This window comes from Cibotium barometz, chromosome 41, assembly GCF_041138505.1.
Source record: "Cibotium barometz isolate CiBa-2024 chromosome 41, ASM4113850v1, whole genome shotgun sequence".
NCBI lineage: Eukaryota > Viridiplantae > Streptophyta > Polypodiopsida > Cyatheales > Cibotiaceae > Cibotium > Cibotium barometz.
Genome location: NC_141086.1, coordinates 20,621,419 through 20,639,555, shown reverse-complemented (window position 1 = coordinate 20,639,555; position 18,137 = coordinate 20,621,419). Strand labels below are relative to the sequence as shown.

General features: G+C 39.0%; 1 protein-coding gene across 1 annotated transcript; it reads left to right on the top strand.

The window, feature by feature from the left end:
* Positions 1–14,288: 14,288 nt before the first annotated feature.
* LOC147614763 (uncharacterized) lies at positions 14,289–16,660 on the top strand. Its single transcript, XM_086779768.1, has 2 exons — positions 14,289–15,009; positions 16,375–16,660. The coding sequence occupies exons 1-2, from the start codon at positions 14,518–14,520 to the stop codon at positions 16,651–16,653; spliced, it is 771 nt and encodes a 256-aa protein (XP_086635894.1). The 5' UTR covers positions 14,289–14,517; the 3' UTR covers positions 16,654–16,660.
* The last annotated feature ends 1,477 nt before the right edge of the window (positions 16,661–18,137 follow it).

Below are 18,137 nucleotides of genomic sequence, written 5' to 3'. Positions count from 1 at the left end.
CACCTCTCCCACAAGGCGGCAACCACCTTCCAGTCCCAACTCGCCACTCTCTCTGTTAGCTCTGCGCCCTTACCCAAACCTGCATCCGGCTGTGCCGTTTGCGCTACCAGCTTCAAGGAGGCTTCCCCCTCGCTGACGTCCCCTGGCTACAGCGCTTCACCAAAGTGGCTCCCTTCTACAGCACCAACCCATCAGCAGCACCTTCCATCACGTCCAGCAGCCCGCTCCAGAGGCTGCTCCCTCAAGCCTTCTGCTCTTGCACGCTGGTTCCCCTTCGCCAGAAAGCTTCTCCTGACGGCAGCCTCTGCACACTTCACTGAAGAAGCCTCCTGATACAAGGCGGGCACCTTCCATGCTAGACAGCCACAGTGAACAGCCAAAGGCGGCTCCCCCAGTTTTGCCACCCTTCAGCAACCCTGTTCGTATGCGACTATGCCTTTTTTTTTTCTTTTTCGCCAACCTTCTGGCGTATTCCTCAGTGTGCTGGCCAACGTGTTGGCAAGCAAGCTAGCCTCCATGTGGTTCCTTACAAGCTGGCCACTTTGATTAGTGTATATTTTTTTATTTTTAAAGCCTCAAGGATGGCCACCATCACCCTGTACATCACATGTGCTTCAGATTCACGTGCAGCACCACGACCTTCCAAAACATGACAAGAGCTGCCCACAGCTGTAATCAGCAGCATCATAAATTACCAAAACCCGACCATTGCCCATGCTCTGCCAATCTCTTCACATGTTTGCTAAAAATGGAGCGCCATCTCAGCATCCAGAATCAGCCCATATTGACCAACCATCATCACATTCGGGGTTCCCGTAACACTTTCACATGCAGGCATCACCAAGAGCTCGTAAAAAAAAACATAAAACCACCCACTCTGTACATTTGCTAGGGCATTTAGGGCAAAGTTTATTTGCAAACCATGCATCCCATATGTACACTAGCTCAAAACACCTTTCAGATTTTTACCTGACACCGTCATCTTGATTTGCCATTTCAGGTGAGGAGTTACATATCATTTGCCGAGTTCATACATACATTTGGCATATCGCGACTTCGACCTCTAGATCCTTCTTCTCCGACATCATGCTATGATGACACATCATATTCATGTCACATATGGATGTTTGAGCTTCAGATGTTATTACCTAGCCAGCTTAGACACTTATTTGATAAGGAGGGTGTTTGTGGTGCTAAATGGTCTAGACGTTCTACACATGGTGATTTTGTTGAGGATCTATGTGGTTATCTTTACATGGATGGTTCGGCATTGCTTGCATGGGATGATGTATGTGGTTATCTTTACATGGATGGTTCGGCATTGCTTGCATGGGATGATGTATGTGGGGACTTTATTGAGTGCCCTACATTTATGAGCAGAGATGACTATATACCTGAGGATGGGTATCATTATTTATGACATGCATTCAGTGGATGACAATGTGGATAGTGATGATGATCATCATGTTGATGGATATTGATGTTGACACATGTACACGGTGATGGTCATACACATACATGTGATGACATTGATGTATCACACCCACCCTATGATGATGTATCGTGCACACACACACATGATGATATTGATGTATCACAAACACATATACATAATGATAGGAATACACGTGCACATGATGCCACTGACACATATGCACATGATGATGATGTATGTGATAGTGATAGTGAGAGTGATGTGTGTGAGTTAGATCATATGGACATGATCTCGAGGGCAGGGATGGTAGCGAGCACATCAAGCATTACGAACATCATAGAGCTACCTATCTCTATTCCTAGTGATCATAGGGATACATTAGATGACCATAGTAATGAATTCCATGATCTTGATGGGAATTTGACTAGTCATGAGCATTCGGCTAGTCATACATCTTTAGTCACACCACATGGGATTGACACTTCACATGTCATTGGGCACATCATAGAGGAGCATAGACCCGAGGTTCTAGTATTATATGTGTTGGACTACTCCTCTATATTTGTTACATGTGGAGAGATTTCGGATACAACCACTACTCCTAGTTTTCATAGCATTCCTGGCAGCATTCGATTGGATCGAGTTGTTGTGATTGAGCAGTCAGGGATAGTGCATGAGAGTAGTGATGAGTTCGTAGAGGTGAGACATCGTATAAGAGTATGCATATCGATCATATTTTTAGCATATCCTATGACGTTAACTTTGAAAGTTTTATAGTTGAACTAGGTGTTTCCTTAGATCTAGTGCTATTGGAGATTGATCTATCATGGGATTTAGATCATATAAGGACACCATTGATGGAGTTGGTCTATACCTTTGGGGATGACCTTAGTGGCCTTGGAGATTCCATTGATAGGGATTTGACTGATACCACTTATATCTCTTGTGTAGACACTTGGTCAGTGCTTAGTGATGACGATCTTTATGATGATCCAGCTTTTATTCTAGAGGGACACACACATATAGAGTGTCTTACACATGGAGATATTGTGCATGGGTCGGATCATCATACTCATACATACATAGATATGGTGGATCATGTCTTCGACTTCTTGAGTGGTGCTACGTGTGATGGAGGCATGAGTTCACATTTGACTCTACATGAGGCCGACCTTGAACTATGTTCATTTGGCTCCAACGGATGTCGACACAATCCTATGTTCTTTGAAGTCAGGACATTGTTCTTTGGCTGCATTCTTTGCCATTTAAGGATCGTAGTTTTCAGATATGTGGCTCGACATTCAGGTGCATCTATGACATATTCCAGTCTTGGCCTACACGATGATTCTTTTGTGCCAAGACCACTTGACATTCTAGCCAGGAGTTTCAAGCTTCTTCGGTGGATACCTTTCATGCCAAATTCACAGTGTGGTCGTGAGGATGGGCTTATGAGTTTTCCTTTTGACCGTGGGGCTACTATCTCTTTGGAGTTGAGTTTTCCTTTTGATCCAGGAGCTACTACCATTCCAGCTTCGACGGTTCAAGGTGTATACCATAAATATCCCTTTGATCCTAGAGGATACTCGACTAGATTCGTCATCGACAGTGGTTCCTTATCTACTCCACTTGCACCAGATTCTCATGGGGCCATTGCCTTGGATTTTGCATGCCTCAAATTTCCTTTTGATCCAGGAGGTTGCATAGATAGCCTCATCATCGATGGGAGCCCTCTATCCTTTCCATTTGACCCAGGGGATCATATGATTCATGCACGAGTTTTCCACTACATTCAGTCATGGATGTGATTTTTGGCTTTTGTACATAACCACTTGTATATGTCTTTTCTTTGGGCACAACCACCCTTCGATTTCGAGGATGAAATCATTGTAGGAGGGGATGGTTTGTAATGAAGTAAGTTTCATGCACAAGTAGTTTTGGGTGTACATGCACATGGGGAAATGGGGCCTAGTCACTTGGGCTTAGGGACATTTACGTGTGTACTAAGGGGACCCTATATGAGGCATAGGCATGATGGACATTGTACCCATTTGATCATTATACTTTCATGAGTATTGTTACTCTTTGGAGCTCTAAGCTTCCATGGTGGACTTCTCCCTTTTGAGAAGCTATGTGTGTACTCCATTATTGAGTGCAATAGGTGCTACTCCCCATGATGAGTGAGACATGTGGGTACTCCATGCTAATGAGTGCAACCCTTAAGTTTCCTTCATTGTAGTTTCGAAAACCGGCCCACAAATTTTCTATCTCCCACCACCAATCAAAACATACCGACATCTTTGATTTCCACGCTGCCCAACAATCAAACGTGCACCATGTAGCTAATCACTTCTTAGATGTGGATTATTCACTTTCTTGCCCATGATCTTATTGTGCTAACTACAAGATAGCAAACATCAACACAAAGTCTTGGGTAATCAACACTAATCTATTTCAGTGTAGTGCGGCCCACTTTGAAAAAATATCATTTATAATGTGCATAAGTGTACTCATTGTTTTGGAAACTGGCCCACAAATTTTTTGTCTCCCACCACCAATCAAAAAATACCAACATCTTTGATTTCAACGCTACCAATCAAACATGCACCATGTAGCTAATCACTTCTTATATGTGATTTCCATGTGACTAAGATATTATTTTGCACTCATCATGCCAAACTTTGTTCACTATTTAACCAAGTTATTAACCTTGAATAAATTAATTAATCTTGGAGATGACTTTTTATAAGTGATGTCCAAGTGACTAAGATATTACTCTACAATTATCACACTAAACTACATTAGCAATCCTTAACAAGGACATACATATTTTACAAATATTAATGGACCTTGTGATGAGAGAAATCAAGTATGGTTCAAGTGCACTTTATTAATATGGTATGCTAAGTCATGAAGCTAGTGGGCTGACCTATAAGATGAGATTTGTGTTTAGACTAAAATTCCATCCATGTAGTTGGTACTTTTTAATTGTGTAACATGGGTCCTATTGTTTACGTACAAAAAGTCATTAATTATTTTATGATCTTTTCCTTATATGTTGCCCAACTTTTAACAACATAGTTCCTCTACTTAAAAGCTACTAAAAGCTACTAAAAGAGTTCTTAATGCCTTTCTCGTCCCATTATCAAATTTCCAAATTAGTATGGCCTTAGATCTTTACTAGAATAAATCTTTAAGCACATCAACCCATGTGCTCACACACCCAAACATTTAACACAAACATATATATACACACTTTACAACCTTGAGGTACTAAGTAGTTGTAAAACCTCTTCTCTTAATTAGTTATTATTTCATAAAGTGACATGGTCCATATGGTTTTTCATTAGGAATTTTTTGGACCCAAAAAGGGCCTCCTAATAAGGATTCCTAATTTTAAGAGATTAGAGCTTAAAAAGCTGGGCTTAAGGGAGACAAAGGCTATGATGATCCCTATTTTTTGCCTTGCCATATCAGCCATATCCCCCTAGTTTCACTTTTTAAAGGGAATATGCTCATACTCTCTCTCTCTTACTTTTTGACTTTTCGCATACTTACTTTTTGATTTTTTTATCTTCACTCTCTACAAATTGAATCTTTCTTGTCAGTTTGAAATCTCCTTTCTCATTAACTCCCACCATATCTCCCTTCCACATCAACAAAACATTCTCGTATTTAGGTGGGTCCCAAAAAGTGAAAATTTTTATTTTTTTTATTTTTTTACATTTTGAGGTGGAAAAACCACCACCCAACCAATATGTATGAATTTTTTTATCTTCACTCTCTACAAATTGAATCTTTCTTGTCAGTTTGAAATCTCCTTTCTCATTAACTCCCACCATATCTTCCTTCCACATCAGCAAAACATTCTCGTATTTAGGTGGGTCCCAAAAAGTGAATATTTTTTATTTTATATTTTTTTATATTTTGAGGTGGAAAAAACACCACCCAACCAATATGTATGATGAAAATAATTTTTTCCCCTCCAAAAAGCTTGTAATTCAAGGGTCACGTCAGAAGCCTGTCAGGAGCCAGTACATACATAACTAACTCTCAGGTCCCCACAACCCCATAAACATGACTAACTGTCAAGAACCACTACATCCATGAGATCCCGAAATTGTGGGATCCCAAAAATTAATATTTTTTAATTTTTCTCATAAAAGTAATTTATTGATGAAAAACTCCATCTTAGTATATTTGTATATCAAAAATATCATTTTCTACTTAGAAAAATGGATTTGTGTTAAACTTCCAACATCAAAGTTTTGACTCTCTCTCTCTCTCTCTCTCTCTCTCTCTCTCTCTCTCTCTCTCTCTCTCTCTCTCTCTCTCTCTCTCTCCCCCCTCTGAGGATCTCTCTGCTTTAGCTGCTTCCTTGGCTTAGCTATGGAGCCTTTGCAAGCTGTGTGTGTAGCCCCTTGTGAAGCTAGAAAATGGAAGGTTGATTTACACATTCGTATTCCTAAAGAGTATGGCAGCTCTAAAAAAACCCATCCTACTGATGCACAATCTGTCCAAGCTCGTAGGATAGCTAAGGAGAAAAATGTAGATCTTTGGGTTGATGGGCATCTCTATCCAATTGACCCTCCATTAAGAGCAAACCCTCCTTTTCGCAATTTATCATCTTTCATGCAATTTGTTGGTGAAGGAGAGCTTGGCTTGTTAGGATACTGCAGAAGATTGACTACAAGTGGAGCTTGGTAAACCCATATTCTCCAATCTCAATTGCAAGCATCACAATAAATCAAGAAATCAAGTTTTATCAGAGGGACACTGAGTTGCTGATAAGAAGAGCCCCTTTCGCTTGCACAGTGATGGAGATTCTCCAACGATATAGAATAGAGTTCTGTGTGTAGGGGATTGCCCTTGAAGCATTGCAAGAAGCCTCCGAGGCTTACCTTGTTGGGCTTTTTGAAGACACCAACCTCCTTGCAATACATGCAAAGAGGATTACCATATCTGCCAAGGACATGCAAAGAGGATTACCATATCTACCAAGGACATGCAACTAGCTCAGCGCATTTGAGGCGAGCGAGACACGATCTTAAGATCTTAGATATTAACCTTCTTTTTGAAGCAACTCTTTTGTTTCAAACCCCCCTTTGTAACAAGCCTATCTGGCTTTCATTTGTAACCTTCTGATAATTAAAATTTTAAGTTTCTCTTACAATGTCTCGGTGTCATCATGTTTATTTAACATGGAGTGTCTATCATGTGCCCGTTTGTCACCCAAGGCATCAAAAATGCTCCTGGAGGACTGAGGAAGTTGTGCCAGAACAGTGCAAATTTGGCCTCTGCAACGGTGATGTGGGCTCAAAATTCGCACTGTTCTGGCACTTCTCTCCTAGCCACTCGGGATCATTTTTGATGCATTTATAATGAAGTTGAGCACACTAATTGTGAGAAAGAGTAGTTTACAAGATTAAAACACCTTTAATCATGTGTAAAAATACAGTGTTTATCATCCAATGCATCAAAATTGCTTCTGGAGGACTGGGGGAAGCTATGCCAAAACAGTGCGAATTTAGGCTCTGCAGCGGCGATGCAGGCTCAAAATTCGCACTGTTCTGGCACTGCTCCCCTAGCCACTCAGGATCATTTCTGATGCATTTATAATGAGTTGAGTACACTAATTATGAGAAACAATAGTTTATAAGATAAAAATAGCTTTAATCATGTGTAAAATTACATTGTGTGTCATCCAATGCATCAGAATTGCTCCTGGAGGACTGGGGAAGATATGCTAGAATAGTGCGAATTTAGGCTCTGCAACGACGGTGCAGGCTCAAAATTTGCACTGTTCTAGCACTGCTCCCCCAGCCACTCAGGATCATTTCTGATGAATTTATAATGAAGTTGAGTACATTAATTATAAAAAAATAGTAATTTACAAGATAAAAATACCTTTAATCATGTGTAAAAATATATTATTTGTCATCCAATGCATCAGAATTGCTCCTGGAGGGCTGGGGAAGCTATGCCAAAACAGTGCGAATTTGGGCTCTACAGCAGCGGTGCAAGCTCAAAATTCACACTGTTTTGGCACTAGTCCCCTAGTCACTCAGAATCATTTCTGATGCATTTATAATGAAGTTGAGTACATTGATTATAAAAAACAGTAATTTACAAGATAAAAATACCTTTAATCATGTGTAAAAATATATTATTTGTCATCCAATGCATCAGAATTACTCTTGAAGGGCTGAGGAAGCTGTGCCAAAACAGTGCGAATTTGGGCTCTACAGCAGCGGTGCAGGCTCAAAATTCACACTGTTCTTGCACTGCTCCCCTAGGCTCCCAAGGTCATTTCTAATGCGTTCACAAAAACATTGATGGTACAAACTAGAAAATGATATACTTGATGAAAATAAGTTTGCAAAAACTGTATTGTATTCATAAATAAGAAGTGATACATCATCTTTACAAAAGCTTTCTTACAATATTGAGCTTACTTCTCTTGTTATTGGGCAGAGTGTGCTCAAGGAGTGATTGGGCTATTTCTTAAGGATCCTCTATGCCTATGCTTTTGGCTATACCTATACGAGCAAGAAGCTTACCCCTAAATCCAGAACCAAAAACATCGAAGGCAAGGGATTTTTAATCAGAACTGTACATTTGGTGCTCTATGCCATAGAGGCTACATAGAGTACCTTAGAGAGGGCTTTCAAAAAGACGAGAGTGAAGGTAGATTGAGGGGTGTAGTCCCTGTGGATAATGGCGATGCCATAGAGGCTACACAGAGTACCTTAGAGAGGGCTTTCAAAAAGACGAGAGTGAAGGTAGATTGAGGGGTGTAGTCCCTGTGGATAATGGCGATGCCATTCACCACAGGAAGCCGACAAGATAGTGCGCCAGCGCAGCATCATGTCCATGGACCTTAGCCTGGTCTCTGCTGCCACCGCCTCTCCCAGCAAATGCGTCAATTTCAACTACCCTCCTCTACAATCAAAGGAAAAATCAAAATATTTTCCTATACATAATTCCCATGGTTGTCCCCTCCTTCCACTTCCCAATCTGTAAAAATATAGAAAGTGGCACAATAACCAGAAAGTGTAAGGGTTAATTCTAGACATGTAGTGGAATCAGATATACCATTCTTCTCATCAACTTGAAACTTGACTCTTCCACATTATCAAAGCCCATGATGCTAAAGTGTTGACGCAGGTCTGCTAGGCTCCAATGCTTGCTTGCTGCCACTCGCTCAATCCATCCATTTTGCATCATCACAGCTACCTCAATAGGCATAATTTCTTCTTATGAGGCTTGAAGTGGGATCCATGTCCCGTGCTTTTGCATCTATCTTTGGTAGTGCAGATGCATGTACAAAATAGAGCGTGCATTCAAGATCCTGAAAGACACTGTAGAATCTACTACATTGCACTTGTACACATCACCTTGATGTGACCCCTCATTAACCTCCCAACCCTCTCCTAGTAATCCTGAGGTCAGATCGTACCTCCTTATAAATATACATTGTTTTTGTTTGGTGCATTGGCATGGAATTGAACATGTGCACAAAAACATGTAAAGGACAAAACCAATTTAGCCCTACTGACCTAGATGCCTTTGAAAACTTGAGTGATGTCTTGATATCACTTACCATCTTAAACTTTACGCATAAGATGGTCCAAGCATCTGGTTTGGGCCATTTCGGGATTGTTAAGAGGGGGGTCGGGGATCTCTTCTAGCTTGCCAAATAAACCTGGTTTTTTATCTACAAAATATGAGTGAGAAAAGAAACAGATATTGTTATGTACAAGATCACTTGGGCTTTGAGATACAAACATTGCCTCTCCCCAATGGATGCATGCATAGCATAGAAAACTCCAGTGAGGCTTTGGAGTGGTTGTTCCTCAACATAATGAGAGGGGAAAATATCTGCAGAGAGACATAAGAAAATGGAGGATCATAAGAAAATTTGAAACAAAAAATCCAATATTAGCATGTTGTTAAAGCTGTGTTTATGTTACACTGACAATTTGAAGGAAACCTTTGTCGTTGGTCTTGAATGTACAGGTCTCCAAGGGTATACACATGTTGCACTATGGCAACCAGTCCTTCCTTCTTAGTATGCTTGAAGCCTTGTAGCCACCCCTTCCAATGATGTAGCATATTCCCCAGTTGATGCACTCGATGTGGTCCCTTAGAGCTTGGCTGCATGTAGACCCAAGCCCCAACCCTGAATCTTGTTGGAGCCCAAACTCCATTCTCATCTCTTGTGTTATGCAGCACAAGCTCTTCCACCTTCTCCCTAGGTCTTCTCACATTACTAGAAGAGGCCATGGTGGTAAGAAAAGAGAAGAAGGGAAAAGAAAAGCTTATTTTACAACAGAGGAGTGGAGAGGAGAGAAAGTTCAGGGTTTTCAGTGCAGCAATGGAAAGCTTAAAAGAGGGTTAGAGTTTGAGAATAGGCTTCCTGAAGAGTAAACTAAAGAGGGATAGAGTTTCTGCAATCAACAGCAACAATGAAGAGGGAGGGAGCTTGAGAGAGAGGGGGGGGGAGATTGAGAGGGAGGGAGCTTGAGAAGGAGGGAGAGCTTGAGAGGGATGGAGTTTCTCCAGGCAATGGAGAGCTTAGAAAAGGAAGAAAGAGGGAGAGGGATCTTGAGACTGAGGGAGCTTGACAAGGAGGGAGAGCTTGAGAGGTATGGAGTTTCTACAACAATGGAGAGCTTAGAAGAGGAAGACAGAGGTTCAAAATGAGCTTTCCAAACCTAAAGTATGTTGGTGGGGGCAAGTTTGAGAGGGAAAACACATTTTTGAGAAAAATTTAAAAATTTTCAATTTTTAGGGTTTTTAATCTGCGCGATTCTAGGTGGGAGGACCTCTAAGTTTATGCCCGGGAGGTAGGGGGACAAGAGTAGTAATTGGGCCCCATTAGCAAACCAAAGCCTAAGTCCCCTAGGGTCAAAGAAGTCAAAAATGTGCACCCAGCCCTCTTCCTATTGGTCCATTCCTAATCAAAAGTTAATCCAAGAGGCCCTCTTTGGGTCCAAAAAATTCCTAATGCAAAGCTATTAATTACTTGTATACTCTATCTTGGACAGACTTCCTTTCATGTGTATACTCTATCCTAGGCACACTTCCTTTCTTGTTTTGAAAAGATTTGTCAATGTATGAAACTTGTAACCAACTCGCTTGGGTAGGGTGGACAAAAGCAAGCTAAATTCTCAAGCAAGAGCATGTCGATGATGTCACACTTCTTTTCTAAGTAGCATGTCCCTATAATTCAATGGTGGTGGTGGTTAATCATGGTAGGCACTATCCTTGGCATATTGATCACTTTTTGTTTACTTTGATAAAGCTCCATGCCCCATGTTTTTAAACACTACCTCTCGTCCAAATTTTGGTGTGGAGACTTAATCATTGGTCGAAATGACAAAAGAAGAAGAGGGATTACTCCTTAGTAGTGGCACAAAAAATGTATAGGCTTAGATATAAGGGAATCACTCCACCTTTAGTCCAAATACTAGCATGGAGACTTCATTTATTGATGTGCTCCAAGATCTCCACACCTCCGTAGGAAGCTAGTTCCGATAGCCTTCCTCTTATCTCACAAACTCCTCACACAAGCTCACTAGCATCTCAGGGGGTGCACTACTAAGAAACCCTATATATCACGTGCATTCAAGAAGTATTTAAAAAACCCCTTACTTATGATTTTTTTTTGAATAAAATGACCCCTTTTTCTTTATGGGCTTATGGGTTTTTTTCAAAATTGATTTAAAAACCCCCTTTTGTAAATGTTTTTCTGTAAATTTACCTTAAATTTTTGAATTAAAAAATCCCTTCATTTGAACTCATGTGCTATACTTACATATTTTTAGGTGAAACCCAGAGACTAGCATGCTCTCACTAGTATGTTGTTAGTGCTGGATGTTGTTAACTCATAAACGGGTTAACAAAGAGTGAATATATTGAAGGCGTAATGTGTTATCCTCTTCAAGATTGTAAGACTTTATTATGCCAAGTAGAATCAATCCCAAAAATAGGTGGATTATTCACTTTCTTGCCCATGATCTTATCGTGTTAACTACAAGATAACAAACATCAAAACAAATTCTTGGGTAGTCAACACTAATCTAGTTTGGTGCCCACTTTAAAAACAAATATCATTTATAATGTGCATAAGTGTACTCATTGTTTTGGAACCCGGCCCAAAAGTTTTCTCTCTCCCACCACCAATCAAAACATACCCACATCTTTGATTTCCACACTACCAATCAAACATGCACCATGTAGTTGATCACTTCTTATATGTGATTTCCAAGTGACTAATCTATATTATTTTTCTCATAACACCAAACTATGTTCACTATTTAACTAAGTCATTGACCTTGAATGTATTAATTATTGATATTGGAGATGACTTTTGATAAGTGATGTCCAAGTGACTAAGATATTACTCTACAATTATCACACTAAATTACATTATCATTCCTTAACAAGGATATACATATTTTACAAATATTAATGAAGGACCTTGTGAGAGAAATCAAGTATGTTGCAAGAGCACTTTAGTAACGTGGTATGCTAAGTCGTAAAGCTAGTGTGCCAACCTATGAGATGAGATTTGTGTTTAGACTAAAATTCCATCCATGTTACAATTGGTACTTTTTAATTGAGTAACATGGGTCCTATTGTTTACGTACAAAAGTCATAAGTTATTTTATGATCTTTTCCTTATATGTTGCCCATTTTTTTAACAACATAGTTCCTCTACTTAAAAGCTACTAAAACAGTTCTTAATGCCTTTCTTGTCCATTATTAAAGTCCTAAATTAGCATGGCCTTAGATCTTTACTAGAATAAATCTTTAAGCACATCAACCCATGCACACACACGATATATATACAAACACTTTACAACTTTAAGGTTCTTAGTAGTTGTAAAACCTGTTCTCATAATTAGTTATCAATTCTTCATAAAGAGACATGATCCATATGGTTTTTAAAGATATTAGTTACTTGTATACTCTATCCTAGGCACACTTTCTTTCTTGTTTTAAAAAGATGTGTCAATGTATGAAACTTGCAATTGTACGACCTCGCTTGGGTAGGGTGGACAAAAGCGAGCTGACCGCTCAGGCAAGAGCCTGTCGATGTGTCACACTTCTTTTCTAAGGAGCCATGTCTCTGGAAGTCGTTGTTCCAAGGAGCATGCCTCTAAGATTGATTAGTTAATCATGGTAGGCACTGTCCTTGGCATATTGCTCACTTTTTTGTTTTACTTGATAGAGCTCAATACCCCATGTTTTTTTAAACTTGAAGGTGCAAATGCCCACATGCTAGAGAACTCTTATCTTCTCTAGAAAATATCAATACACAATTCATCCCAACTTGGCAACTTGGCATATGACATTACACTTGGTTTTCTCAATTCACAATCCCTTGCAATACGCTTAGATTAGTGTAATATATGGTACTACTAACCCACAAAAGGCCTATTAATTACTAATAAGTTACCATAGACATGCAAGTGTGTAGCCTTATTAGCCCCACCAACCCTTGTCTCCAACTTAAACTCTATTAGGGATTGTGATTGGTCATGAAGCTTCTATGTGATTATGGATTGTGATTAGTCATGAAGCTTCTATTAGGGATTGTGATTTGTGATTAGTGATTGTGATTAGTCACATGAAGCTTCTATGTGAGTTTTGTGAGAGTAATCCTGCAAAGCCTCATGTGTTGTGATTAGTGATTGTGATTAGTCTATGTGATTAATCCTGCAAGCCTTATCTGTTGTGATTAGTGATTGTGATTAGTCTATGGGATTAATCCTGCAAGGATTGTGATTAATCATGAAGCTTCTATGTGATTTTTGTGAGAGTAATCCTGCAAGCCTCATCTGTTGTGCTGATGAAGCCGCCTTGTGCCTCAAATGCGATGTTCAAGTGCACGCAGCCAACAAGATAGCAAGCAAGCATGAACGTCTTAAGCTTCTCGGCTTGCTTAATGATTCCAAGCACTCCATCCTCTGTGACATTTGCCAGGTTCAATATATTCTGTCTTACCAGCTAATTAGGTTGCTTAATGTATATTCTTGTCACTTCATTGCAGTAGTTAGCACATGCAAATTAAGCCTAGTTTCAGTCTAATCTAATGTTTCTTAGTGTAGATTATTGTCACTTAATGCAGTAATTTTGTATATTCTTGTCACTTCATGCAGTAATTACTGCCACTTCATGTAGCTTAATGTAGATTATTGTCACTAATTTGTGCAGCAATTTTGTATAATCTTGTCGTGCTTCATGCAGTAATTTTGTATATTCTTGTCACTAATTTGTAGTAATTATCACATGCAAAACTAAGGCTAGTATCAATCTAATTTAATTTTGCTTAATGTATATTATTGTCACTTTTTATGCAGTAATTATCACAGGCAAACTAGGGCTAGTATCAATCTACCATAATGTTATTTAATGTAGATTATTGTCAGTTTATGCAGTGCTTTTCTCATGCAAACTGAGACTAGGATCAATCTAACCTAATGCTGTTTAATGTAGATTATTGTTACTTTATGCAGTAATCATCCCAGGCTAGTTTCAATCTAATTACATATAATGGTGTTGTTTAATCTAATCTGATGTTGTTTAATGTAGATTATTGTTACTTTATGCAGTAATCATGCCATGCAAACTAAGGCTAGTTTCAATCTAATTACGTATAATGGTGTTGTTTAATCTAACCTAATGTTGTGTACTGTAGATTATTGCTACTCTATGCAGTAATCATGCAAACTAAGGCTAGTGGTTTAATGTAGATTAGTGTTAATTACATATAATGATGTTGTTTAATCTAACCTAATGTTGTGTAATGTAGATTACTGTTACTTTATGCAGCAATCATGCAAGCTAAGGCTAGTTGTTTAATGCAGATTAGTGTTAATTTATGCATGCAAACTAAGGCTAGTGCCAATCTAATTACATAATGCAGGGTAAGGTTAATCATTTGATGCAGTGATGGTAATGCAAAATAATTAAAAGGTGGTGTGGAACAGGAGAAGAATGGGTACTTGTTCTGTGTGGAGGACAGGGCTGTGCTATGCAGGGATTGTGATGTGGCAATCCACACAGTGAACACCATGGTATCAAAGCACAGAAGGTTTGTGGTGGCAATGGGGACAAGGGTGGCACTACAGTCACTGAAAGAGCCCACAGAGCAGAGGAGGAGGGCAGGAGATGGAGAAGAAGGAAGATCACCATGGATGGAAGCACAGGGAGTTAGCAGAAATGCACAGGAAAATGGCCAAAACCTATCATGCCATAGCAGCTATGCACAGGAAAGTGGCCAAAACCCACCATTTCATAGCAACCATGCACAGGAAGATGGCCAAGTAGTGCATGGTGAGGTGCAGATCAGGAGGGGTGCCAATGGGCAGCAGATTAATGGTGGAAATCACATGCTTTGCACCCACCAAACCATGAAAGATTGCATGCTCTTGCAGGCTCCCAAGAGCTCCATAGGCCAGTACCTCACTGAGATCATACCAGGATGGCAAGTAGATGACCTTCTCAGCTCACCTCAAACCTCATCAACAAGCTCTCATTTCCCTAACCCTAGACCACATCCAAAGGTATGGATTTTAAGGTTCATTTGGTTCATCATATTTGTATCCTAAGCTTTAATTTTGTCTATAACCTAAGGTATAGATTTCTTGAGAAATTTTGTGTATAACCTAAGAGTCTTTTTTTCTTCTTCTTATGATTAATTTTGTATATATAGCCTAAGGTTCTCGTTTTAAGCTTGACTTGGTTCATATTATATCCTAAGCTTTAATTTTGTATATATAGCCTAAGGTTCTCATTTTAAGCTTGACTTGGTTCATATTATATCCTAAGCTTTAATTTTGTCTAGATTTCTTGAGAAATTTTGTCTATAACCTAAGAGTCTTTTATTCTTTTTTATGATTAATTTTGTATATAGCCTAAGGTTCTCATTTTAAAGTTGAGTTGGTTAATATTGTATCCTAAGCTTTAATTTTGTCTATAACCTAAGGTATAGATTTCCCAAGAAATTTTGTCTATAACCTAAGTGTGTTTTTTTTTAATAGAAATTTCGTCTATAACCTAAGAGTCTTCTTTTTCTTCTTATGATTAATTTTGTATATAGCCTAAGGTTCACATTTTCAGGTTGAGTTGGTTCATATTGTATCCTAAGCTTTAATTTTGTCTATAACCTAAGGTATAGATTTCTTGACAAATTTTGTCTATAACCTAAGAGTCTTTTTTTCTTTCTTATGATTAATTTTGTATATAGCCTAAGGTTCTCATCTTAAGGTTGAGTTGGTTCATATTGTATCCTAAGCTTTAATTTTGTCTATAACCTAAGGTATAGATTTCCCAAGAAATTTTGTCTATAACCTGTGCGATTTTTTTTCTTTCTTATGATTAATTTTGTATATAGCCCAAGGTTCTCATTGTAAGGTTGAGTTGGTTCATATTGTATTTTAAGCTTTAATTTTGTCTATAACCTAAGGTATGGATAAATTTTGCTTATACCCTAAGAGTCTTTTTTTTCTTATGATTAATTTTGTATACACCCTAAGGTTCTCATTTTAAGGTTGAGTTGGTTTAAAATGTATTCCCTAAGGTCCTCATTTTAAGGTTGAGCTGGTTTAAAATGTATATACAAAATTAATCATTTTTTCATATGATTAATTTTGTATATACCCTAAGGTTCTCATCTTAAGGTTAAGTTGGTAAAAAATGTATCCTAAGCTTTACTCTCTCTTTTTTAAAGGAAGGCTACTTGAGAAATTTTGCTTATAACCTTAAGAGTCTTTTTTTCTTCCTTATGATTACTTTTGTATATACCCTAAGGTTCTCGTTTTTAAGGTTGAGTTGGTTCAAATTGTATCCTAAGTTTTAAAATTTTTTTAAAGGAAAGGTTACTTTGGCTACTTTAATTAACTCGTTTGTTATGTGCATGCAAACAATAGGATTGTGCAAGCGCTCAAGATGTGGGCCATATTGAAGCTCCAGCTGAGGTACCGGAAATGCACTCTCTAGAACTACCTTTCGCATCAACAATAGACATGATGACCATGATGGGGGCAACCCACATGCACCCATACATCTCTCTACCTCACAACACTAGTCCGTATTACTATGCTCAAGACAATGCTCCCCAAGTGCCTGTTTTGAGAAGTCATCATACGCATCATAATGTCTTGAGAGGTCATCATACCCATCATAGTGACCCTCACTTCAGGAAATAGACTCTTGTGCCATCCAATGTTGTCAAATAAATTAAAAAGCATAAAATTAAGAGTTTCCTCAATTGTCCATATGCTTGTTGCCCACTGATGCCAGATAAATTGAATAGCATAAAATTATCGCTACATCTACACAAACTTTACAAGAAAAAATGAAGTGGTCATGGTCAAAAGTATCATTGAATCCTCTTAACTAAGAATTAGAAGTATTCACAATTCCTTTCGAAACACTTCTTCGAGAGGAACATTGCTATGTAACATCATAATTTATAAAATAGGTGTATTCATGCTTAATTTTTAAAAAATAAAACTTGATTAATGCTCGGAAGACCAACAGGGGAGCGGGGGAAGAATTAGTCGAATTTCTCAAGTTTTCTAAGTAAGAATAGAGGGCTTATTGTGGGGGAAGTTGTCCTCAACCTCTCCTTGCAATTTATGACCTTGCAATCATCACTAGTGTATTGTGCATGTGCACCATGCAAGATCATCTCTAGTATCCCTCCAATTGGTGCATGTGCACCTTGCAATCATCAGTAGTACCCCTCTTATTTTCTATGTGCACCATGCACACATGCGTACACGTGAGTGTAATTTCTGACCTTGCAATCCCCACTAGTACCCTTCCTATTTGTGCATATGCACCATGCAATCATCACTAGTACCCTTCCTATTTGTGCATGTGCACCATGCAATCATCACTAGTACCCCTCCTATTTGTGCATGTGCACCATGCAATCCTCACTGTTACCCCTCCTATTCGTCCATGTGCACCATGCAATCCTCATTGCTACCCCTCCTTTTCGTGCATGTGCACCATGTAATCCTCACTGATACCCCTCCTATTTATGCATGTGCAGCATGCACCCATGCATACATATGAGTGCATGCACGTGCACACAAGCGCCTGCACACACACACACACACACGTGCGCATGCGCCAAAATATATGCATGCACATACACACATGTGCACATGCACACGTGCATGTGCATGCACGTGTGTGCACACACATAAAGAAAGCAAAAAATCTTTACTCCAATGTCCTAAAAGGAAAATTTAATTGATAGATCATACCTACATGGCACCTCACAAGCTTGTAAATTTAGTCTATCCCCAAAATCTTCTCATTAGTAAGAATTTCCCTCCACTTTCATGCCTAAAAGATCACTTGTATTCCAACATTGTCCAATTCTATTAATAAATTTCATACATATGAGTGCATGCATGTGCACTCATACTTGTATTCCAACACTGTCCAAATCCATTAATAAATTTCACACATGCACGTGCAAACGCATGCGCATGGACGTGCATGTATACATGGCATGCACACACACACACACACACACAAGGAAAGAAGCAAAAAATATGTACTCCAGTTTCCTAAAAGGAAAATTTAATTAACAAATCCTACCTTCACAAGCTTGTAAATTTTGTTTTATCCCTAAAAGCTTCTCAATAGTAAGAAGTTCCCTCCACTTTCATGT

Bases quoted from the DNA above. Each gene is read 5' to 3' on its own strand.
- LOC147614763 (XM_086779768.1), top strand. From the start codon at position 14,518: ATGGTATCAAAGCACAGAAGGTTTGTGGTGGCAATGGGGACAAGGGTG. The intron at 15,010-16,374 runs GTATGGATTTTA...TGCAAACAATAG, and splicing joins ACCCTAGACCACATCCAAAG to GATTGTGCAAGCGCTCAAGA.